Consider the following 24,517-nt stretch of genomic DNA (forward strand, 5'->3'; position numbering starts at 1 on the left):
AGGCACATTAAACGACCAGTGGGCGGCAGGGTATGGAGTGACACAACAGTGTCCATTGTAGTTGTTTATGTGCAAGTATACCATCAACACTGACACCAATACAAGAAAACAGCCTTTGCATAGCTGTCCACTGTAGTGACCACTATGCGTGAAAGGGCTAATTACTAAGTAAGTTGCTCAACACTGCTAATAAAAAATAACAAACTGCAGTGCACCAATGTTAAAGTAATATCAACATTTTATAAATTTAGAGTCACCCTAAATTTGAAGTTTGACCAATTTGACCTGTCCACCTGCTGAATGCGCAGCTGCTGTGGCACTGTATGCTACAGCAGCATTGGACCATAAAGAAGAAGTATCATGAATACACAAAGGAGCTTTAAAAAAATTATCTAGCCAACCGAGGAGAATGAATTTTCCTTTGCTGTCCAGATGGTGGTGTTGCAAGCATTACAGTAGCATTACCTTATGCTGAGCATACTCAGGACCAGTTTACTAGTATTTCAGACAAGTGTGTAGCAGCGGTATGCCACACACACACACACACACACACACACACACACACACACACACACACACACACACACACACACACACACACCACCACCACTATTTCTAAATCAGGGGTCCTTATATATCAGTGCTCTGTTGACCAGGTCAGGATCGCACATCTTGACCTTGGTCACAGGAACCTTAAATAAAAAAATAAAAAAAACTTTGTCAAAATTTACTTCTCTTTTCAAAGTGGTGGAGAAAACAATCCTTTTATAGAAAACAAAAGTCACTTCCCCATGTTTGTTTATATTTGCACACACACACACACACACTTTCTCTAATCAAATACCCTAAAAGGAGACGGTGACTTGTCGCCAGCCCAGTGACTTACACATACAACGTAAGTTGACAAAGAGGGGTGGAGCTTATGAAGTCTCGAGGCTTTGAAAAAGTGACACAGAACTGCTTGTTCATACAAACGGTTCCTCCTGCACTTCCTCTACTGCCAAACAACACTGATGCAGATTACTTCCTTGTTTGCAACACCAACTTTGTACCTCCTTCATACTTCAACCCGGCAGTGACAGCCCGAAGCATCCCGGTGTCTGCTGGAACCTGCACTGACAAGGCTTCAGTCTGCTGACACCTGACAACGGTCTCTACAGTCCCAGGACGTTTTAGCTTTGTGCAAAGCCCTGCCAACAGTAAGTACACGGCAGTCATAATGATTCTTTGTGTTTCCATTGTTTATATTAACTTTATGTCATCATCAGCACTTACCTCATTTGCATGGTGAGCTCTGGCAGACATGCCTAGATATAGTTTGCATATAGATTAAATATCTTAATATGAAGGTGCATATTTCTATTTCTTTTTCTTTTTTCTTTTTTGGCTTCCAAAGGAGTGAGAATCTGTAGGTATTAAAACAAAATAAATGATATATCTTAAACTGCAATCTTAAGGCACAGTCAAACTTTTTTTAAGGCAACAGTTAGCTGTGGTTAGCACTGCTGCCTGACATCAAAATGATTCTTTTTTCCTTTTTCCTTTTATTCTGAAACTTTGCTCCTAATGTTGAATTCACAGCATGTCTGTGGATGTATTCTTGCTCTCTTTACAACACAGTCCAAAACAAGCCTGATCAAGTGCGGCAGCCACACATTTCCCAACAGGTACCAACATGTGTCTTAGTTAACTAATACAAAAATAAATGGAAAAAACCCAAACAAAACTAGATGACGACTAATTGCCTTAAAAATAGGACTGGGTGGTATTCATTCTGTTTCCTCTGTTGTAGAGGAATAAATACAAGACTGCGTTACACCCTAGAAAGACACGAACCCGTGATACAGATCTAGTCAAATGACACTGATGAGCTTATGCATGGCATAAGAATAGTTCATGCACTTCAAAGAAGACACTGTGGCAACGACAAGTTTCCCACAAGTACCAAGTTGCCAGAATATCATTTGAAATGCTTAGTTTGCACATACCTTTGGAGTTTTTGCACTGGTTTGCTGTTGTTTTCTCTGGGCTATTTACACCAACAAAGCAACATAACTGTGAAGCCACATGCTACTTTTAGCTTGTGACAACTTGAGCTTTTATGTGAGATCTGGAATATCAGACAGATTTTATTCATTCACGTTCTTTCAGTCAGGTAATTTGTTAATGATTCAATTAGTTTTGTATTTTTTAGACAAATTCTTCTAGACAGCTAAAATTCCCACGACTACCTCCTTAAGTATAATCCACTACAACACTGAGATAACCCTGATGGCAGCTGACAGGATTCAGTCATGTTGGCATTGTGAATATCTGAGCCTGGTTCTATTAGATATCACTTCCTGGCACCAAATACTTCTACATAGAAAACTGCTCGATAGTTGAGTTTACAATGTTGTAGCCTTTAATCTGAAATTATAAAAGGAGTTCTCATAACAGGTGTAAACTGGTGATAGAGAAATTACTTTAAAAAAAAAAAAGTTACACTTCAACACATAGTTAAGTATTTAAAATGTGTTATAGAATCAGCACTCGCATCTGATGCTCAGCAACTGTCTGCACATACCAGGAAAGTAATGTTTCTGAAATGAGCTCTTTTCAGTCTTTAACTGCTAATGCATTATGTGGATATTTTTTTAATTCTATTGTTCATGTTTAAAATTAATGTAAATGGCATTCTATACTAAAAAATGACTACAGGACTTTTCACATGGATGTTGTGACAACACTGACACTGCATGCTGGTATAGAACTTTGAGACACGCAAAACTGTGTGTAATGTAATGTTGTGTAATGTATACATAGAATTATAAACCCTAAACTAACACAACATTTAAAAAAAAGCTTGTGAAACACAACAGCCAAAGACATTAATTTGGCCTCCAAACTTCCCAGATTCCAATCTGATCAAGCAACCACGAACTCTATCAAGTCAAATCTAACGGCATTAAGGATCCACCTCCTTCATTTTGGTTCCACACAGCACAAGACACTCCCAAAGGTGTCCCAACAATGGCCATACTGATTAGAGCAGTTTTTGTCAGCAATCTACTGAAATGACAGTTGATCAATGCAAACAAAACAAATTAAGTGGGATGTTTTTTTGTTGTTTTTTTAACTAACGTTTTGCCCAAAACACAAAATACTTCATTTTACAAAAGTCCAATTAGAGTTCCAGTCCCTTAAAATATGTTAAGTAAACAGCTACATTCAATTTATGATGGCAACATAAAATAAAAAAGTAATAAAGAAAACTAACTGCTCATATAAAACCAAACTCAAGCTAAACAAACCAAAGCTAAACAAAAATGGGAGCTTAAATATTGGCTGATGATCCCTAAAACTTTCCTCTTTTTAACATAATGTGAACACTCCAAATACAAGTAATGCATTTCAACTTCTTCTTTTGGCTACTCCCTTTATGGGTTGCCACATTGGATCATTTTCCTCCACTTCACACTATCCCTAGCATCCTCCTGTCACAACTCTGCATGTTCACCCTGTCCACTAACAGTACCAGAGACGCTCCGGTATGGAAATCTCATTCTTGATGATCTCCATGTTTGACTTGTCACAGACTTTTTGTCCTTCCTGACGCAAACATCCCCACTTTCCAGTTCACTGACTTCCTTTCCACTAATTCCAAGTTAAATCGGAGCATGATACACGAGCATTTCAAAAACTACGATAACTCAAACAGTCAAGTCAAAGTTGTGTAAAATCATGGTTCGGGGTGTGACTTCAGGTGTGACCGTCACACTAGCAAACAAAGGCAAGGAAGAAGGGATTGTGATGCGAGATAAGGCTGCACTGCTTTGCTAGGAGCCATTAAATGACACCTTTAACCAATGTCAAGTTTGAGTAAATGCTGCCTTACTGAACAACATATGTGTGCAGTGTTATTTATTAAAGCTTTGTTTCTTCTAGATCAACTCAAAATGAGTAAGAAAATCAACATGGCCCTTTTGAAGCAACAGTCGACACCATGCATGGGAAAGGGTGAGTAAATAAAACCATGCAGGACAAACATAATATACAAAAGCACAACAAACACGGATCTCACTAAACTAACACAGGCATTCGTCTCACTCCCACGTATTCAAATGCAGCTATTACACGGTTTATCACGCATGTGTTCACACACCACTTAAAGTTGAACTGTCTGCTGTCTGCAACCTTGAGTGGCTTTTTTGAACAGTGCGCGCTCCTTATAGGTGTGCTAAAAATAAGGGCAGTGAACAGATGATTCCAACTAACCAAACCACTAAATAATTTGCATACAAAGATGGACTGTTACCAGCAATGTGCTTCCTTTTACTGCAGTAAAGTTCATACTCGTGTTCTTCAGATTCTTTGCTACACAAATGCTTTTATGAATGATCTGTAATAGTATGTAAAATGGACTACTTGGTGTGTTTTGGATCATTGTCTGGCTGCATAACTCTGGTGAGGCGTGGTCGGCGGTGCCATGCGGACTGACCTGCACGGCATCCGTAATCACGCCCGCCTGTTAAAACACGGGGATTCAGTTGCCGGTGGATTTTTGTGGTGTGTTGCATGTGCGGATGGCAGCCTGTGAGCTGCAACCGCAGCAAATAAAAATGGCTCAAAGCAACATCCTGTGGTCCCGCCGTGCCTTATTCACGCCACAATAACCCAAGTGCTTCAGCTGAGCTCCAGGTCCTAAAGTAGGAAACAAGTCCAGATGACACTACCACAACAACTTGACCGTGGGAATAATGTTCTTATTAATCCACAGAATATCTTGTCTTAAAATACCTAAAAGGCCTTTTTTGGTAAATGTGAGATGAGCCTTTTTTGGTCAGCAGTGGTTTTCACCTGGAACTCTTTCTTTCTTTCTCCCAATTTCTTATTATTGAATCATGAACTCAAATCTTAACTGAGGAAAGTGAGGCCCACAGTTCTTTGGATGTTGTTCTGGGAACTTTTGTGGCCACCTGGATGAGTTGTCGATGCACTCTTGGAGCAGTTCTGGTAGACTGACCACTCCTGGGAAGCTTCACCACTGTTCCAAGTGTTCTCCATTTGTGGATAATGGCTTTCACTGTGGTACGCTAGAGTCCCAAAACCTTTGAAATTGCTTTGTAACCCTTTCTGGACTGATAGATGCCAGTCATTTTGTTTCTCATTTGTTCTTGAGTTTCTTTAAATTTGAGGTCTCTAGTCTGCTAACATACCTCTATAATTGATTTGCTGGTTCAGCAGGTCTGGCTGTTGTCACGCCTGGGTGTGGCTCGTGAAAATGAACTCAGTTTTCCAAGAAGTCTGTTACTCACAGTTCATTAATAATTTAGCAAGAGGAGACCAATACTTTTTCCTACAGGGCCAGCTAGGTTTGATGGCTTTTTTCCCTTACTTTAGTGTTTACATGGTAAACACCGTGACTGTAGCTGCCAGTACTTACTTTTTGTCCTACTGCCCCATATCACAGATCAGAGCTCACATGTTAGCAGCCAGTTGTGACATACCAGCTTGGATTAGCACCCCATGTTACCCTGACGCGCCCAATACCCTAAAATAGAGATAGAAGGACATTCAATACAACAACAACAACAACAACTAGCAGCTGCATCATACATACAGGCAGTGGACCAAATAAACAGCAGAGCAAAGCCCGACAGAGTCAGTCAGAGAGAAAACCCTGAAGAGAAGCATCACAGATACAAGAAATATACAGTCACCAGAACTCAGGACAGTTTACATAGGTGTTGTGTCAGCAGCACTCAGCTGTTTTGTAAGTCCTGCCCCTGAGTGCCATACCTGTAGAAGTGGCGGTGCCAAAGCTAAGAGGTAAGGGGTCCATAAGAGACAGAACCAGATACGTGAAAGCTGAAATACCTGACTCAACAGGCAGAGACTGAAAGAGCCAAACATGGCCCAAATCACGACAGAAGGTAAGAGACAGATAGTGCTACCCCTACTGATTTTATGTTTCTATTAAAAAAAGACTATGAAGACTATGATGACAACTATTCAAAGAGTAATTTCAAAGAAGAGTTTCAAAGATGTTTATTCAGTGGCTACTGCCTGAGGCACAGAAGCAGCTAGATTTGACTTTCTGAGTGATGCTATAAGTACAGCAGTCTTTAGCTGAGGAAACAGGTGGATATTTATATATGCTATAAGTGAGTATTTTGAAATACTGGCACATTTTATTGATTTTTTTTCTTTTTGTGTAACACACTGAAAATTTAAAAATCATTCCAAAATTGAAATTTTATCATAATATTTCAGAATTTCAGTTTAATTGACGTTTCCAACATAGTCAGAGGATTTGTGAATGTTAGGTTTTTATAACTGGGGGGTTGTAATACATCAAGGTCATCCAAGAGACTGTTGAGCTGTTCCAGCAGGGAGAGAGTACACGTGCTGAAAGGCTCATCAGAAACAGCAGCTCCTAAAATGTGCTAGCCAAGGAACAGGCAGCAAGCGTGTCAGTGTGAGGGCAAATGTTAACGGTATCATCTGTGAAGAATTCCAGATCACTCAGAGGTTTCAGACAGAGTGTTGTGTAAACCAGTAGGGATGCAGTGTGCAGCTGAGAAGTTTGGCATCTGATACACTGGAGCTGCATGTGCTATCGTGTGCTTGTTGATTCCAGTATCCTCACACGGATATATTCTGGATGTGTCCCAGTGACCCCCATGGACTGGAACGTTAATATCCACAGTGATGACATGGTGATCAGAATATCCAAACATCTCGACTGATGATGGGATGTTGGGTAGCAACAGTAGCTGTCACACTGTGGGAATTAAACAAGGGGGAGAAGCTATTAAAAAATAGAAAACCAATCTGCTGTCATTCATCTGCTGAAAATACAAGATCAGGGGGTCCTGAGTTCAGAAATAGCATGTCATGCAATAATACAAATAAACTTGAATGTTTCCCACCAAAAAGCCTTGAGAACCAAAATGATGGCATGCTCATAACTGCTGCTCTAACAACGGGGTCAAATATTTCCTTTCCATTTACAAGCCTGGAAAAATCCTGTGAACTACATACAGGATATCTGTCTGAAGATTCTTGAATGTACTTTACTGATGCCTACCATTCAATAGCAGACCTGTATCAAGTCTGGCACCCTTGCGAACCTAAAACAATGTAACATAAGCCAATCAATATTTGCATGAGCCTGAACTAACCTTCTGATAATATTACATGGTAAATGTCAAAATAAGGAAAGATGGACTTCCCAGGGCAAACTGCAGCGGCAATGATAATATAAACTTCAACAGCTGTGCTTTTCCACATGTTTGAATGTGGCACGTTTGTTGGTGCCAGACAGGCGAGTATTTTTGAAGCCACTTTTCTGCTGGGATTTTCCCTCACATATATCTGTAGGGTTTACAGAGGATGGTTTGAACGGCAGTTCTCTGGGCAAAATCAGCAGGGAATGGCCAGACTACTACAGGCTGATAGGAAGCCAAGAGTAAATAAGACCACACCAGGTGCCACAGGAAACTGAGGCTACAGTTCACACATGGTCATCAAAAGTGGACAACAGAAGACTGGAAAAATGTTGCCTGGTCTGTCTCAGTGTTTTAGCATAAACACCATGAAAGCACCAATTTATCCTGCCTTGGATCAGTGGGTCAAAGTAGTGGTGGTGGAGTAATGGTGTGGCACAACTTATCATTACTGAAACACTACATTGTAAACAGTAATGCGTTTAAATGCTGACCATTTCAATGCCTGTATTACAGTGTAAAGTTTACAATGTAGCATCTTCTGATGGTTGCTTGCAGCAGGATAGTGCAGCATGTCACAGAGTTCACATCATCCCAAACTAATTTCTTGACCACATTGCACTCAAACGGCCTCCACAGTCCCCGGACCTCAATCTGACAGGGAACCTGGCTTCATAGCATCTCTGAGGAATGTTTCCAGCAGTTTGTTGAATGCGTACCACAAAGAGTTAAAGTTGTTCCAACCTTGAACGAGGTGCAACCCAATGAAGTGCCCGCTGACTGTATATTACTTATTACAAAATAAACATGAAACTAATGGTGTCACAATATAGCAGTAAGGATGATGACAACCATAAATAATAATAAAAAAAAAAATACAACCTCACGAATCATTATGTCATTTTTGTTTTGCAAACGTTTACGCAGCTCTGGTTTCACAAGTTCCATCAACATGATATTTCCTACATAAATATATCTTGCTTATCATCACAGCACTTCAGTCACATCTAATTAACACGTGGCGATGCACCGACAGAGGTGTACTGTGTAAGCAGGAGCTTTCAGTGTTGTTGCTTTTCCTGCTGTCACATACCGTCCTCAGTGCGGTGTGCTCTCAGAACACGCGGCCAGACTTGGACACACAAATTTGTTTACTGTAACTTACCTGTTGCACTGGCAGCAAGCACTGAAACACGAGTCAGCCACTGTTAACGATCAACACTTTACCGAGTTCTTTTGATTCCTCGGAGGCGTTCGATGGAAGACAAAACACTGCTCAGTAGACCATTTAACACTTTATTTCTCTTTCACATTACTTCTAGAAGGGAGATGCGTCCTGCATGACACGTTGCCGCGGATCTCAAAATGGTGGTGCACCCCTAACAGTTTTATTACAGAAGCTCTCTTATTCTAGTCTAAACAACAGTGTCTCAGTAACTTTTCACTAGAGATGGTCCCCTCTTATCTACTTTTTCCAAGGCAAGTGTGAGCGAGCGTCTACAGCTTTCTACTCCCCAAGGACACATGATCTAATGCCTTTATTTTTCAGGGCTGTGTCCACTCAATACTACACTATATGACTTTATAACAGTTATTAATAAAAAAGCATAGCATTATTGAGGCACTGCAAATTATTTAATTCCAACACCACTCAAGACACATTCTCTGGTCTGTGTGTTGAAATGGGAAGCTGGAAAACAGCCCCACAACCAACCGTCCTCACTCCGGATTATGTTTCTGGTATTCATGTTTACTGTCATTACTAACATAATGTTATTTCTTCTTTAAGCACTCCCATATTTAAACCCGTTTATGAGACATAACATGTCAGTATTTTGTTCCATTTTAGATTTCAAACATAATTATGACATAACTCCACTCCGACTAATAATGACCAGTATTGGAATGACAGAAGCATTCTGAAATATGATTAGATTAAATTTTTAAACACTGCTTTTACTGGTAAGAAAAATACAGGTAGTTGCTAAAAAAATGTTCTCAATTTTTTTCAGATTTACCACGCCTTTTCCCAAAAGTGTCAATACACGAGGTGGATGAGAGGGTTCGTCTGATGGCAGAGAAGGTGTACGCCTCTGCTCTGAAGGAGGAAGACAGCAAGGATACTCTGGCTCTGTTCACTGTCCCAGAAGACTGTCCCATTGGTCTGAATGAGACTAGAGAGAAGGAGCTGCAAAAGGAGATGGCTGAACAGCTGTCTCAGGAGTCAGTTAAGAGGTATGGATTAGAAACATGCTTAACTGAACATGTCTCTCTTTCTGGATAGCCAAAAAAGAACGACTAAAACCATCAAAAAATACTCAGCATAAATAGTGCTTGCTTCTTTTCCCTCTGTGTAACTAGGAAGAAGAGTTTCAAGTTGAAGCGGTCACAGTCGGTATCTTTGCAGATGCCTCCTGATTGGACACCTACCCCAGCGCAAACACCCGCCACTGCTGAATCTTTGCTTTCAGACTCCTTCCCAGACTTCCAGAGAGTTACCATCAGTGGAGATTACTGTGCAGGGGTAATCAACGAGAATAGTCCATATGTTGAAATATAAAAGATGGACCACAGCCTAGTGAGGAAATATACCATAAAAAACAACTCATTTTTAAATTCAGACCAATGATGTGGTAAAATGCATGTTTGGCCTATGAGAGACATATTTTTACCCAGAATTAAAAAGTCGATCCACTCTATACTTATAAAATGACATTTTCACACAAGAAAAAGAAAAACATGACAGTTGTTCTTTTCTTGTTAAGACTTCATTCGTGGCTGTAAGACAGGGCAACAGGAGAGATCCTTCATTTAGCTCGGTGCCATAGTTTAAATAGGTTATTGCAATCTTTAAAGGCCATTTTGAACCTTTAAGACACCGTGGTTAAACACAAACAAAAGTCAAAAATTAACAACCTCACAATGTTTCCAGATCACAGTTGAGGACTATGAGCAAGCAACTAAGGGTCTCCTCAAAGCCCTGTTCATCCGAGAGAAGTACTCCAGGCTGGCCTACCACCGATTTCCAAGGACCACTGCCCTGTTCCTGCGAAATGCTGAAAATGAGAGGTGGCTAGAAGAGGATGAAGTCCTGCCAGGTTTACTAAACTTTTCCTTTTTGGTGTCAAAAAAGTCCAATTTAATCTTCCTGTAAAAGTGCACGTTTTGTAATTTTCCATCTACTCGCTCACACACAGCAAGAGGTTATGTACAACATGCGCAAGTGCAGGTGTTTAACCAGCTCAGCTGTTTAACCAATGAAATACTCCGACATGGAGAGGAAAATGAGCAAGGCCATTAATATTAAGGGTTCAGGTTTCAGTTCCTCAAACAATTCACACAGAGAGCAGAAACAATATTAAACTTACGATGGATGCCAACTCCAATATTCAATAAAAGTGCTCAGACCAGTTTAAACAACTCACTAATGATTTGATGTTTAGTTGTGTATTGGAGATAAAGATGAAACTTACTGTGTGCCACCTATTCTATGCAGAGCTAATTTAAGACCTCTCTGTATGTGTGCCAGAGATGGTGTGAAGTGTCTGTGAGCCAAGGTCAGTCAGCCTGTTTCTGACAACAGATAATGTCGTCAGAAACAGAACCTGAAAATATTCCAGACAACAGATAAAGAAAATGTACAATCTTAAATATAACTCCATTGTAATAAAGTTTACCGGCCTTAAATTATCTTACTCTTTGTTATAATTTTTGCTCATTTTGATACATTTAAGGTTAAGTTCAATCACTTGCTGTTACTTGCTGTACAAAATAAAAAGTAAAACAAACACACAAAGAGAACAAAACAAAACTCAGTCATAATTAAAAGCCAAAGTTTAGGTTTAAGTGAAAAATAAATAAAAGATACTGTATAATTTCACCCTTCCTGAATACACTGGGAAGGTTATACATGCATGGAAATATCAGAGCTCAAACCTGATTGGGCGAAGCCTGACACAGAGCCTAAAAAACTGACCTCAAATGAGGCAAGAGAAAGACTTGGAGAGTTGGAATTATGTACTAGCCATCATTTCATTCAAATGTCAGAGGTCTATTCGACTCATTTCCAGTTCCTTTTTTTGTATTCTTACACTTCACCAGAGAAGCTTTGCATGATTTTGCACACTTCAAAACAATACTTCTTTATCTCAGCCCCTGGGTACATCTCAATGTGTGAAACAAGCCATCTTAGCTCCTTTACCTGCCCTCACACAGTCTTTCTTCTGATTGGATCTCCCTCATAAACAGAAGGTCTAAATAACAGGTGTGTGGCCAGGGCTTTGAGCCTGAAATGAAGGTATTAAGGATATTTGCTCTCTTTGATGAGGCTGACATTCTTATTTAAAATTGCCAGTATTCAATAGGAGCAATTATTAATTTAACAGTATATTTGTATGTGGTAGAAAATAAGGAAAAATACACTTTAAACTTTTTACACTTTATTCTATAACCAACACTTCAGAGAGTGACTGTTTTTGCAAATAACTTCTGATTGAGCTGCTGTCATCATCTGCAGACATCTTTCCTTACCCCCATGAAGGGGAGGACCCATACTCCATGGAGGGTATTCCTGAAGACCTGAACTATGAGCTGCAGATAAAGGATGGTATAATTCATGTTTATGAGAGTGCTGAGGCCCTGAAACAGGAGCAAGCTTACAGCCTTCCTTACCCCGACCTCGAGACCTTTGCTATAGACCTGAGCCATGTACTTGCGATGATAGCTGACGGCCCAACGTGAGTGCAAAAGCTTAGTCAATATTTCTAACAGATTGACATTACGAACCTTTTGACTGATACCGAATGACATTTATTACATTTTACTCGTAACTGTTTCGTTATTTTGCTTCGCAGAAAATCCTACTGCCACAGACGGCTGAACTTCCTGGGCTCCAAATTCTACCTGCATGAAATGCTGAATGAAATGGCGGAGCTAAAAGAGCTGAAAAGAGTCCCACACAGAGACTTCTACAACGTTAGAAAGGTTGGCTGAAATCTTTCTGCTCAGTCTGCGATGCCCCAGACAGAGGAGAGGGGCTGACGCACTTAGAGCAGAAGCTATTCATAACTTTAGTGCTCTCAGTATAAATAAATATCACTTTATAGGGATGCTGTGAGTTGTCCAGTAAACCCCGTGCCACTGTCTGACTTGTGTCAAACACAGGTGGACACACATATACATGCTGCCGCTTGCATGAACCAGAAGCATCTGCTGAGATTCATACAGACCACATACCAGACTGAAGCAGATCGAGTGGTCTTGGAAAAAGGCAGTAAGAAGCTCACACTCAAGGAAGTCTTTGACAGCCTCCACATGGACCCATATGACCTCACTGTAGACTCTCTGGACGTGCACGCTGTAAGAGAACTCAAAGCTTTCTACTTGTTCCTATGTCAGCATTACCTTGTATAAATAGAAATTGTCCTTGATGCAAACAGTTGAGGCAATAACTCAGTGACTATAAATGACCGTTTGGTTGTTTATCTTTACAAACAGCTTAACAGTTCCTGTTCATTTATTTATTCATTTCAGGCACAACAAAATACATATATTGAACATAAAGTGCACAAAACAAAAAACAAAAATTACCTGAAAAGGAGTGGGACGAAGAAAACGTATTAAATCCCACCCCTATACTCACTCATCAACAAAAAACAATAAGCTTCCCACAGCTACGCCCATCGTTACAACCAAACAAACCATCAACAGCCCCGGGCACATGCAAGCATCTCAATGGCAGCTCGCAACAACAATTAGAACCATCATAACTAAATACAGAATATATAATAATTATAAATTGCGTTACCACAGGTAACAGGCAATAATAATTACATAGTGACAAACACACATACATATACATACATACATATATATCTACACACACATATACATACATACGCACACACTTTTTTTTTTTTTTTTTGGAATCCATACCAGCAATGGTAAGAGAACAGACATTACAGAGCACACTAAAACCATCATTGAGTATACTGTGACCAGACCAACTGTTTGTAGAGGAATTTAAATCTATGAATATTTTTGCATTGTTTCAGTTGTAAACTCAGACTGTTCCAGATTTTCACACCACATACAGACACACAAAAACCTTTACGGGTTGTTCGAGTTCTGGGTAATTTGAATTCCCCGAAGCCTCTCACATTATAAACCCTTTCTCGAATTTCAAATATAATTTGTAAATTTGTAGGTAGAAGTTTATTAAAGGCTTTGTATAAGATTAGAGATGTATTATAATTAACCAGATCCTGGAATTTAAGTAACTTTGCCTGAAGAAAGAGTTTGTGAGTATGATCTAGATAACCAGCCTTGTGAATAATACGCAGTGCTCGTTTCTGTACTGTGACTAATGGATTAGTTGTATTTTTATATGTGTTTCCCCACACTTCCACACAATATTTAAGATATGGAAGAACCAGGGTACAGTACAGAGTACGAAGTGCATCTTTATCAAGGTATGGTTTCACTTTGTTCAAAACTGCGAGGCTTCTGGAAATTTTGGTTTTTATGTGTCTGACGTGTGGTTTCCATGATATTTTGTTATCAATTACGACTCCCAAAAATTTGTTTTCACTCACATTATCAATTGGTACACCTTCAATGATAATTGGTAATTCTATATTATATTTTAAATTACCGAAAAACATTGCTTTAGTTTTATTTATATTTAATGATAATTTATTTATATCCATCCATTTTTTAATTAATTTTAGCTCCCTGTTTACGGTCATTACAAGATTAGTATAATCATCGCTACTAAAAAATATGTTGGTGTCATCTGCGAACAGTATGAGTTTAAGTACTTGAGAAACATCAAAAATATCATTTATGTATACATTGAAAAGTTTTGGTCCCAACACTGACCCTTGGGGAACACCACATGTAATACCAAGTTTCTCTGAATGGTAATGCCCTATGCTAACATATTGTTCCCGACCCGTTAGGTAACTTTTTAACCAGTTACCAGCTTTCCCTCGAATACCATATCTTTCCAATTTATCCAATAAAATTGAGTGATTGATTGTGTCGAAGGCCTTTTTGAGATCAACAAAAATACCAACTGCATATTTATTTTTATCCAGTGCATTGGTAATTTCTTCTACTGCCTCAATTATCGCCATTGAAGTGGTTCTTTGCGTTCTGAAACCATACTGACCAACATTTACTATTTGATGTTTTTCAAGGAATTTTTCTAATCTTGAATTAAAAAGTTTTTCTAAAATTTTTGAGAATTGAGGCAGTAGAGAAATAGGCCTATAATTGGTAAAACTGTGTTTGTCATTACTTTTGTATAGTGGTATTACCTTCGCAATTTTCATTTTTTTTGGAAAACAACCTGACTGAAATGATAAATTACAGACATATGTTAAGGGACTAGCAATATTCAGAATAACCTGTTTAACTACAGACATATTTATGTCATGATAATCCATTGAAGACTTACGTTTACATTTTAATGTGATATTTATTACTTCTTGCTCATTTGTAGCTGAGAGGAACAGTGAAAAGGGATTTGATTTTATATTACTGATATTTTCATTTTTTTGACACGGGATGTCCGCTGCTAGTTCAGGGCCAACATTTATAAAAAATTTATTGAACCCATCTACAATGTTACATTTCTACTGCAGTCCCTTTAATGAAATGAAAATGTTGTGATCGCCACTGCGCTGCATGAGCCTCACTGTCTGACCGATCAATTATTCTTCTAGGGAAGGCAAACCTTTCATCGGTTTGATAAGTTCAACTCAAAATACAACCCTGTGGGGGCCAGCGAGCTGCGGGAGATTTACCTGAAAGCGGACAACTACATCAAAGGAGAATACTTTGCACGTCTCATTAAGGTATAGTATGAGTTAAAGCGCTAACACCACTTGAAGGCCTGCTTAGCTGTAGCTAAACTGAAATTATGTAAAGGCATCAAACTACATGCAGAATTTATTTGCTCTTGTTTTGGCCTGTCATGTTTGACACGCGTGCGTGCAGGTAAATAGCCAAGGTGGAGAACAAAAAAGGAACTACTTTACATTATTCATGTTGAAACAGATCCAGATGGTGACAAAATAGGAGGCACAGATGTAATTTGACAATTAAATAATGACATTTATACTTTTCTTCTGTCAGTCTCTTTGAGACAGATAACTGAAGGACATTATCAGCCACTTCTCAAGTGAATCTCTATTAAGTATAAATTCATTTAGAGCTACAGATGTACAGTTCTTGTCCTGGTTTGCAGTCTCAGTGTGCCAGTTGATCTACAGTGCAGAACAAGCACTACCAATGAGAGCTACAGCCTCTTTACAAGATCCTGTTAGCAGCTGAATAATAATGAGGACAACTAGTTAGTAGAGCCAGCTGTCACGGAAAGCATGAAGGCCTTTTTTTCCCATTCAGACAAAAGATATACAAAATACAAAATGCTAAAGCAAGCCAACAAATATGAGGCGTGACCTAATAAAGCCTATGTGTGGGAAACAGTGCATTTACTCATGTTTAAACTTGAAACTGTAGCCTGTTGTTTGACTACAATTGACATTTTTATCAGCGCAACTTGAACTGATCCCACAGAAAAGGAGGAAATTGACCTGGATATAAACTGCCTACAGTTAAAGCAATGAAGTACAGGCCACCATCCCATCATATGTTCAGGATGTTCCCAGTTTTGTTCCCATATTTTTTTCTAGACATTATGACATCACTGTGGAAAAAGCCCAAACATAAATAATCAAATAACAATGGCTAAATTCCACAAAGCTGCTTTTACTTTTTAAGGCCCTGGTGTTGTGCATGCTGAGTCACTGTGACATTTTGATACAATCAAATGTTGCTACACGTACAAAGATTTGAGTCATATTCATGATGAATTGGAATAAGATATATATATGCCTCACACGCACTGGTAGTGCTGCTCATCTAAGCGATGCTTTGGCATATGCAGTAAAAAGCACAAAGTGTTGCCATATCCGTCCACTGAGCAGTTACAACTAGTCACTTCTGCTTTATCAAGAAACATCCTGTTTCTTCCTGTGGTTTGTTATCCGTTTCAGGAAGTCGCCGCGGAGCTGGAGGAGAGCAAATACCAACATGCCGAGCCCCGTCTGTCAATTTACGGCCGCTCTGCGAGCGAGTGGGAGAGCCTAGCGACGTGGTTCATCCAGCATAAGGTCCACTCGCCCAACATGAGATGGATGATCCAAGTGCCCAGGATTTAGTAAGCATCAACTGAAGGCTAAATCCAGCATAATTGGGTTCTGAATAATTACACTTCTCAGTCAGCTGTTTTCAATAAGCAAACAAACTGTAAAATGTTTGTGTCATATGCAGAAAGATGGGTTAAATTTGCTCATCTTGTCTTGCAGTGATATTTTCAAGTCAAAGAAATTAATCCCAAGCTTTGCCAAGATACTGGAGAATGTGTTCCGCCCCCTCTTTGAGGCTACAATCAACCCTCAAAAGCACAAAGCAGTCCACGTGTTCTTAAAATATGTAAGTGTCAAAAGGGAGAAGTTTTTAGTGATGGGATTTCCGGCTCTTTTTAGAGATCCGGCTCTTTCGGCTCGGCTCACTAAAAAGAGCCGGCTCTTTTGGCTCCGAACCAGCTCTTCAGGTTGTTTTGTTGCTTTAATTATTTAATCATTAACAATAATATAAAATTATGCAGAAAAGGAATTACTAATGTAAAAAAAGTGGTTTTATTTATATATGTTTATATATGGTCCCTAGAGACAAAGCACGTACAAACTCTAAAACACATTTCTAGCGTTAACTGAACTTCCAAAACAGAGCTACCCAGATCACTTAAATTACACAATTGAAAGCATGTGTGTATTGTTTGTGTATTTATAGATAAGCACTCATATTTATTCAAATAATTTAAAAAAAAATTCTTTTACCTGTTACTACCACACACCAAATCCGGTTGTTGATAATTCCTGGCTTGTGTAGCCACTAGGTAACACTGCGCCCTAGCATCCTGGAGCACTTCTGTTGTCTTTTTTACGTGATTCTGAGTTTTTACGTGTTTTGGAGTTTGTACGTGCTTTGTCTCTAAGGGCCACCATAAATATACTTTATTTATTCACTCCACATAAAATGTAATAAATAAATCATATAATACAAAAAACAACTATTTACATTTTAAACTTTTAACTATTTAAATTTTCAGCTTTTTCCTTTTAAACAAATTTAACGTGAAACAAAACAAAACACTGCAAACCACAACACAATTAAATATAAATTTAAATATTAAAACAAAAAGAAGATGCACATTCTCTGTCATATGGGCCTGCATGATTTCTGAATCCTTTATCATCTGCAACTGAAAATAGTGGATGATTACTATACCTTTCTAATGAGATGTTGTTGCCCCTGGCTCTCTTTCTCTCTGGCTCTGTTCCTGTGCTGCTGCTAGTGTAACTAACGCCCCTCCCCCCTGTGCCCAGCGCAAAGTACAGGCCACGCATGCGGAGTTTAGCGGGAAAAAAGGGCGAGAGAGAGGGTGAGAGAAAGAAAAAAAACCTCACGGCTCCCAATAAGGAGCCGGATCGCGTCGTTCACTTCAAAGAGTTGGCTCTAAGAGCCATTTCGTTCGCGAACGACCCATCACTAGAAGTTTTAATGTGCAATAGCAACCATATACAGACATGAAAAAATGTAATGGTACCTTTCCACAATTAAATAAACAAAAAACAGAATCATCTGATTCTTATATCAGCTTACAGAAGAATCAGATGATTATTTTATGCTACTTAACAAAATGAAAATGGCAGGACAAAAAACAAGGTGGTGGCCTTAATGCACCTTTTGCAGCCATCAGTACCAACAAGTGATCTCTGTACTTCACAATAAGACGTCTGCATTTCCAAACAACAGGTAGTTTGGCCCACTCTCTCATGTTTGAAGGATGCTGACTCCACACTGCACTTTCAGATGTTTCCATAGATGCTTAATAGGATTAAGATCCTGTCTCATGGAGTGCCATTTAAGAATAGTCCAAAGTTTTATTCCCAGCTATACATGCTTTTAGCTGCATGTATTGGGTCATTATCTATGACCTGCGACTGAGGCTGAGCTTTCTGACACTGAGCAGTATTTTTCACACCAGCATGCTTTGGTACTCTCTAGACTTCATTGTGCTCTGCCCAGATTATATGTTTCCTGTGTCAGATGAAACAAAGCTGCCCCAAAACAAAAGCATCCCCTTACATGTTTCACAGTAGGCTTGGTGTTATTCTCTTATAAGGGTTCATTTTTCCTTTCAACAAAGAGCTGATGTGGGTGGCTAAAAAGCTCCAGCTCTTTCTCCTCAGTCCAAAGGACATTTTCTTAGAAACTTTGGAGCTCGTTTTGGTGAATTCCACTGAAATGATTCATTGTTTCAATAAACTGCAAGGAAACAAACAAATGTATCCACGTCTGTCCGTTCATTTCAGTGTTGTGTTACATATACTTTATGTTTTGCAAATGTGCTGATGAGAATCTGTTTTCCTGTAGGTGACGGGATTTGACAGCGTGGATGACGAATCTAAACACAGCGACCACATGTTCTCTTACAAGAGCCCGAAGCCTGAGGCATGGACCACAGATGACAATCCTCCCTACACCTATTATCTGTTCTACATGTATGCCAACATAATGGTTCTCAACAACCTCCGCAAGTAAGCCCTGCCCATTAATCTCATTTAATGCTACGTGGTTTCCATGTAGTAGTGCACAAAGTAATTATGGATCGTTCTACAGGCAAAGAGGACTGAACACCTTCCTGTTCCGTCCCCATTGTGGAGAGGCGGGTTCCATCACTCATCTTGTCTCCGCCTTCCTGACAGCTGACAACATCTCCCATGGACTCAACCTTAAGAAGGTTAAAACCTTAAAATCATATTGAGGTTTGATACTCAGCGTCTTGTGTTTGCTGATGGCACAAGATGCCGGCAGATGATATTTTCTGCAAACAGGTCCATCAGTAACGAGCAGTGACACGCTAATCCACACGAGTGCTTGTTTTTAGCTGTCACATTTTAGCTTTGCATTAAGCTTCATTTCAGGACCCCAAGTCCCTCTCCGATGTGCTCATAGGAGAATAAAAAGAGCTTGTTTAAGTAAGATGTGTTGGGTAGAATACCATTTACCATCCGGTTGATGTCTAAACACCAGAGAAGTTCCTGCTGTGTAATATAATATTCGACTAAATGTAAAGAGAAAAATAAACAGCCAACAGATGAGGTTAAACACTGCATGTATAAATATGTAGGAAAGATTTAAAACAGTTAATCACATTCTCTAATAATTGCATCATGTTTTCAATACTGCTCAAATTTGGAACACATTGTATTATTGCACACAGACGACATTAGATTAGCATGACAAGTGTTGCTAAGATTAGCGCTGCAGCCCTTAACATCCAAATGCCTGTGCAAAGAATGTGGCTACATGTTGCTCCAGTCAGTTATGTCAGTTTACGTGGACACATCTTCCATACAAGCACTTTCCAGAGTGCATGTTTAAAGCTTTTTCTCTGTCACAGAGAGAGAGGGGAGTGCTGCCATCTTCTGGGCTCCATAGCCCAAGGTTTGTTGTGTCATAACATAAGATATGGTTTCTAAAAGCACCATTTAAACATCTTGTCATCTACTTATGCACATCTGCAAGGAAAAAAAGACAATGTGACAACTCAAAAACTTTGCAGGACAAAAACCTTTTGAATTTTGATGAGAAAGTCAATATTGATTTAACGCTTAGTTTTGAATAACTTCTTATAATTAGGAAGACTTGCGTGTCTGCACCATCTACAAAACGTTTCCCTTGAACTTCTACTTGTTCTGCTTGTAATTTCATTAGGTTTTCCCACAAATAAAATGAAAATAACAAAACAAAATCGTTCTATTCGCATTACTGTGTTGTGTCTCCTCGCCAGAGCCCAGTGTTGCAGTATCTATACTACCTGGCCCAGGTCCCAATTGCCATGTCTCCACTGAGCAACAACAGCCTGTTCCTGGAGTACTCCAAGAACCCCCTGAGAGAGTTTCTGCACAAGGGCCTGTGTGTGTCCCTGTCCACCGACGACCCCATGCAGTTCCACTACACCAAGGTCAGAAACACAGGAGAATATTTTATTTACCTTTTCACAGTCACTTTGATCACAGTAATTTGCTCCAGTCTGGTGACTTCTGTGAGACTAATCGAATAATCACTGTCAGTATGTGGTGCACAGAGAAATACAAGAAATTTCTCTCTTCTTGAAGGGTGCTGTACAAATAGACCTGCCAGCCTAATCATAACATTTCATTTGTTAATATCAGTTTTTTGAAACATTTCAGGAGGCCTTGATGGAGGAGTATGCCATTGCAGCTCAGCTGTGGAAGCTGAGCACTTGTGATTTGTGTGAGATTGCCAGGAACAGTGTCGTGCAGAGCGGCCTCTCACATGAGGTAAGGTCAGACCTTTTGTGCTTGGGGGATGCTCTCTTTAAAAGTCCTTATTGTAAAATGATGCATTTGATACAACAGATACAATGGATAAAATAATAGATAAAAATAAAAATGTCTTTATTTTTTTGTCCCATACTTTTGTATTAAACATCAACTCAAGTTGATCTGCTGCCTGGGTTGTTTAAAAAGACAAAGTCAGTACTTTTTGGAAGTTTGAAATCCTGTTACTTCTGGTGTAAAACAAACAGCATTTCATTTAAAAAAAAATGCTTTATACAAACAGTCACATATAAAGGTGGTAGTGTGATGGTCTGGTGCTGCTTTGCTTCTTCAGGAGCGGGACTTTTCATTATTATTAAAAGATCAGTTCATGCCCTGAAGTTCAAACTGACTTGGGCTTAAACAGCAGGATGATGATCTCAAACACACCATCAGCTGCACTGCTCAAAAATACTAAAACAAAGGCTTTAATGCGGTTCAATCAAAGTCTGCACTTAAATCCAATTGAGTTGCTTTGGCATGACCTCAAACACGCTGTTCATGTTCAATTAAAGCAAATCAGCAACAAAGAATGAACAAAAATTTCCCCACAGCGATTTGAAAGACTCATTGCCAGTTATTGCTAATGACTGACTGTAGTTAACAACCAGTTATTAGGTTTAGGGGAAATTACTTTTTTCACATAGGGTCAGATAGGTTTGTTTTTGTGTTAATAAATGGAATCATCATTTAAAAACTGCTTTTTTTTGCTGTATTTGGGTTCTCTTTGTGTAACCCAAATGAGGGGTCAAATACTTTTTTGAGGCACTAAATAGCAGTGCAGACTTACTGAAAGAAAAATTCTACAATATTCCAGTAATTCTACAATATTCCAGTAATTTCTTTCGAAAACTTTATTGCTCACAAAAATGTAAATTGGCACATCCAAGAAGAACCCTAAAATTAGTACCCATCCTATTACCACTGAAAAGCTAGATAAGAGAATGTCTGACAGTCCAATAGTACTGACTTCATTGACTGCATATTTATTCTGTGCAATGAGTTAATTCTGGAAAATATTATATCTATTTACAACTTTCCAACCTACATCTTTTTAACTGTGCTCCCTATAGGAGAAGAAACACTTCATTGGGCCCAACTACCTACAGGATGGACCGAACGGCAATGACATCAGGCGGACAAATGTAGCACAAATCCGCATGGCCTATCGCTACGAGACTCTGTGCAATGAGCTCAGTTTTCTAGTGGACGCAGTGAAAACCGAGTTCGGCGACAGTTCAGCTCAGTGACCGAACACACCAACACAAACTGTGCTTGGATATGTCACACAGGGATAAAAGGGCACAGGCTAGACAGCACAATCTTTTAAACGCCCTCTAAAGGTTCCTGATGCTTATTAGGAAAAAAATGCAGTTTTCTACATATTTGATGCTTGTTGGTAAAGGTGGCGGTGTTTTGACCTCATGTCACAAAATGAAAATGTGATTGTAACACCTTCCAGTCAGCATGTATATCATTTCATTAGAATAACAGTCTATTTTCATTTTGCAAGTTGTTTACTGTGGATGTGGCTTTTGGATTGACACATTAAGAAAGGGGAAATGGTTTAAAAGTTAGAAAGCAACAATTGATTTTTGTTCTGCATGTTCTCTGCTTGAAGATAATACACGTTTGGGGTCAGACTATGCCGTGTGCATGGATTTCAGGCACGAGCATAATTTTGACAGACGTTAATGAAAGGCCAGGTTAACCGTTACAGTGAAATCTGTATTTAAGACCTGTGTTACACTCGCAAACATGTAACTGTTTAGAATTTTCTTTTTATATATGTGATGTCATTTTTAAATAGTTTTCCATTCCTAAAATAAAGGCTACAGAAATGTCAGAGATGTTTGTCATGAACTTTCTTTGAACCAACCTGCCAATAAGTTACAGAGGAAACAGATGCTGTTTAAACTGAGCAATCGTCTGCTGCCTGCACACGGCATGCAAGGGGAGAGGTTTCAAAACCTTCCACACATGTGAGTGTTTTATCATTATGATAGGGGAAGCAGGCACAGTTGTGATCAGGAATACAAATTTCTAATTGCAAAAGAGGGATCAAGATGTCAGCAAATATTTCTGAATCTCTTTTGAAGCCAAACATCTGACACTAACTTGATAAGAATGCTAGCTGATGTTTAAAATAAATAAATAAATCATTTAAAAAAAAAAACTGACAGTCTCTCTGCAGCTTATGTGTAACCTTATCTTTTGAAGGCTTTTGAGGGCATTAAATCTTGAAAGGTTAAAATACCTTATCACAAAGTTCAGTTAAAAAACAAAAACAATATATCTTATTTTTCACTTTTTAATTTTTCTTTTTTTTATTTTATTTGGAGCCTAAACCAAGTGGAAGGACTAGTCATCAGGGATAAGTCAATCAATAACTTTCAGTCATGAAACAGTGCCCAAGCCTGAAGGCAACATGTTAGATAATAATCATTTGCAAAGTTGATACAAAGACACTAAGACAAGCATTTTAAGTTTTGTATCTTAACTACAACATAGCAGACAACTACCAGAGCAGCTCTGGCCTCTGAAGGTCAAACGCAAAATAAATAACAGGTCAAAATGATCCCCATATACCCATTTGCAAATGTTATCACTATAAATTCTCAATAACCTTTGTCTTTTTTTAATGCGCAGTCATTAAACCACACGAAGAAGTAGTTTTTACTCTTATTTCTAAATGAACCTCCCACACAGCCATTGTTCAGACCTGTAGAACAATGCTAATGTGAGCCATTTAAAACTCAATAACTGAAGACTTTTCTAAGAATTTTGCCTTTACATTCATCAGAGGCCCCACACTGACAGTGGCTATGACATCAACTATTCACACTTGTGAAACAGACTGTAGTGAGTTGAGTTGAAACAGTTAAATGGTAGTCATTTTTTCGTTTTGAACATCCAATTACTTGGCTTGATTAAAGGGAGACTGTACAGAAATGTTACTTTTTAACACAACAAAAAATATATAAATATATTTAAAAAATGAAAACAGGCATCCAGTCCACCGGAACACAAACCCATGAAGTACAAAATAGTGAGCATCTTTTTATTAATGATAATGCTATAAGAACGCATCTGTTTTATTACACTTCTTTTCACTCACTTTCAAATTAAAAAGTATCCTTTACTGATGCTTGGACTCCTTTCAGAAGCAATGCAGGATAATGCTGCCACCTCATGGTTGCAAAATCATATACATCCCACACAGCAGTTTATGTTTTAGGGCATGTTTAAAAATATGAAACTGGTTTATGTAGATTCAGATGCAGGTATGACCTGACCACACAGTCATGTAACCACAAGATCAGATGCCATTTTCTGAAGAACGTGTTGAAAGAGCTGCACATCTTTTGAGCCTGTAAAATCTCAACTTGAATGAATGGATTAAATTGCCAGATAACATTTTATGAATCTCTTTGTTACTTTGCAGGAAAACCCAGAGAACCGAGGTGTCAAAACGTGACAGCTGTGGAAAAAAAAGAAAAAAAAAAACACCCAAAAGTTTTACCTTTGGTCACATAAAATTAACTTCACCATTCACATAAAAGTTTGCCTCATCACTGAACAAAATCTATTGAAAAAACAAAAGTTGTATCCAAGATGGCCGACTTCTAAATGGCCACCATGGTGACCACCCATCTTGAGGAGTTTGCCCCCTCACATATACTAATGTGCCACAAACAGGACTTTAATATCACCAACCATTCCCATGTTATTACGGTGTATCCATATAAATGGCCCATCCTGTATATGTGATCAAATGCAAAAACTGAAATTCACACAACAAAGACCTAGATAACCAATTTCTTT

At 38.8% G+C, this 24,517-nt stretch overlaps 1 protein-coding gene across 2 annotated transcripts; it reads left to right on the forward strand.

Moving 5' to 3' along the window:
* The first annotated feature begins 963 nt into the window (after nucleotides 1-963).
* ampd3b (adenosine monophosphate deaminase 3b) lies at nucleotides 964-22,868 on the forward strand. Of its 2 annotated transcripts, XM_006782356.3 has the most exons (16): nucleotides 964-1,199; nucleotides 3,928-3,999; nucleotides 9,224-9,446; nucleotides 9,573-9,735; nucleotides 10,144-10,309; nucleotides 11,728-11,947; nucleotides 12,065-12,194; nucleotides 12,375-12,569; nucleotides 14,939-15,070; nucleotides 16,274-16,437; nucleotides 16,586-16,712; nucleotides 18,720-18,883; nucleotides 18,966-19,086; nucleotides 20,140-20,313; nucleotides 20,543-20,653; nucleotides 21,766-22,868. In XM_006782356.3, exons 2-16 carry the CDS (start codon nucleotides 3,939-3,941, stop codon nucleotides 21,940-21,942), a joined length of 2,328 nt encoding a protein of 775 aa, XP_006782419.1. In that variant the 5' UTR covers nucleotides 964-1,199; nucleotides 3,928-3,938; the 3' UTR covers nucleotides 21,943-22,868. The 2 variants fall into 2 exon arrangements, with proteins under 2 accessions (XP_006782419.1, XP_006782420.1); XM_006782357.3 differs by lacking the exons at nucleotides 964-1,199; nucleotides 3,928-3,999 and adding an exon at nucleotides 5,609-5,915.
* Nucleotides 22,869-24,517: the final 1,649 nt, after the last annotated feature.

The sequence above is a fragment of the Neolamprologus brichardi genome, chromosome 7, assembly GCF_056152115.1.
Source record: "Neolamprologus brichardi isolate AB-2024 chromosome 7, ASM5615211v1, whole genome shotgun sequence".
In the NCBI taxonomy this organism is placed as follows: Eukaryota; Metazoa; Chordata; class Actinopteri; order Cichliformes; family Cichlidae; genus Neolamprologus; species Neolamprologus brichardi.

Coding starts and splice junctions, on each gene's coding strand:
- ampd3b (XM_006782356.3), top strand. CDS start 3,939: ATGAGTAAGAAAATCAACATGGCCCTTTTGAAGCAACAGTCGACACCA. Junction 15,071..16,273: donor ACTTTGCACGTCTCATTAAG/GTATAGTATGAG, acceptor TATCCGTTTCAG/GAAGTCGCCGCGGAGCTGGA. Junction 18,884..18,965: donor GTTCTCAACAACCTCCGCAA/GTAAGCCCTGCC, acceptor ATCGTTCTACAG/GCAAAGAGGACTGAACACCT.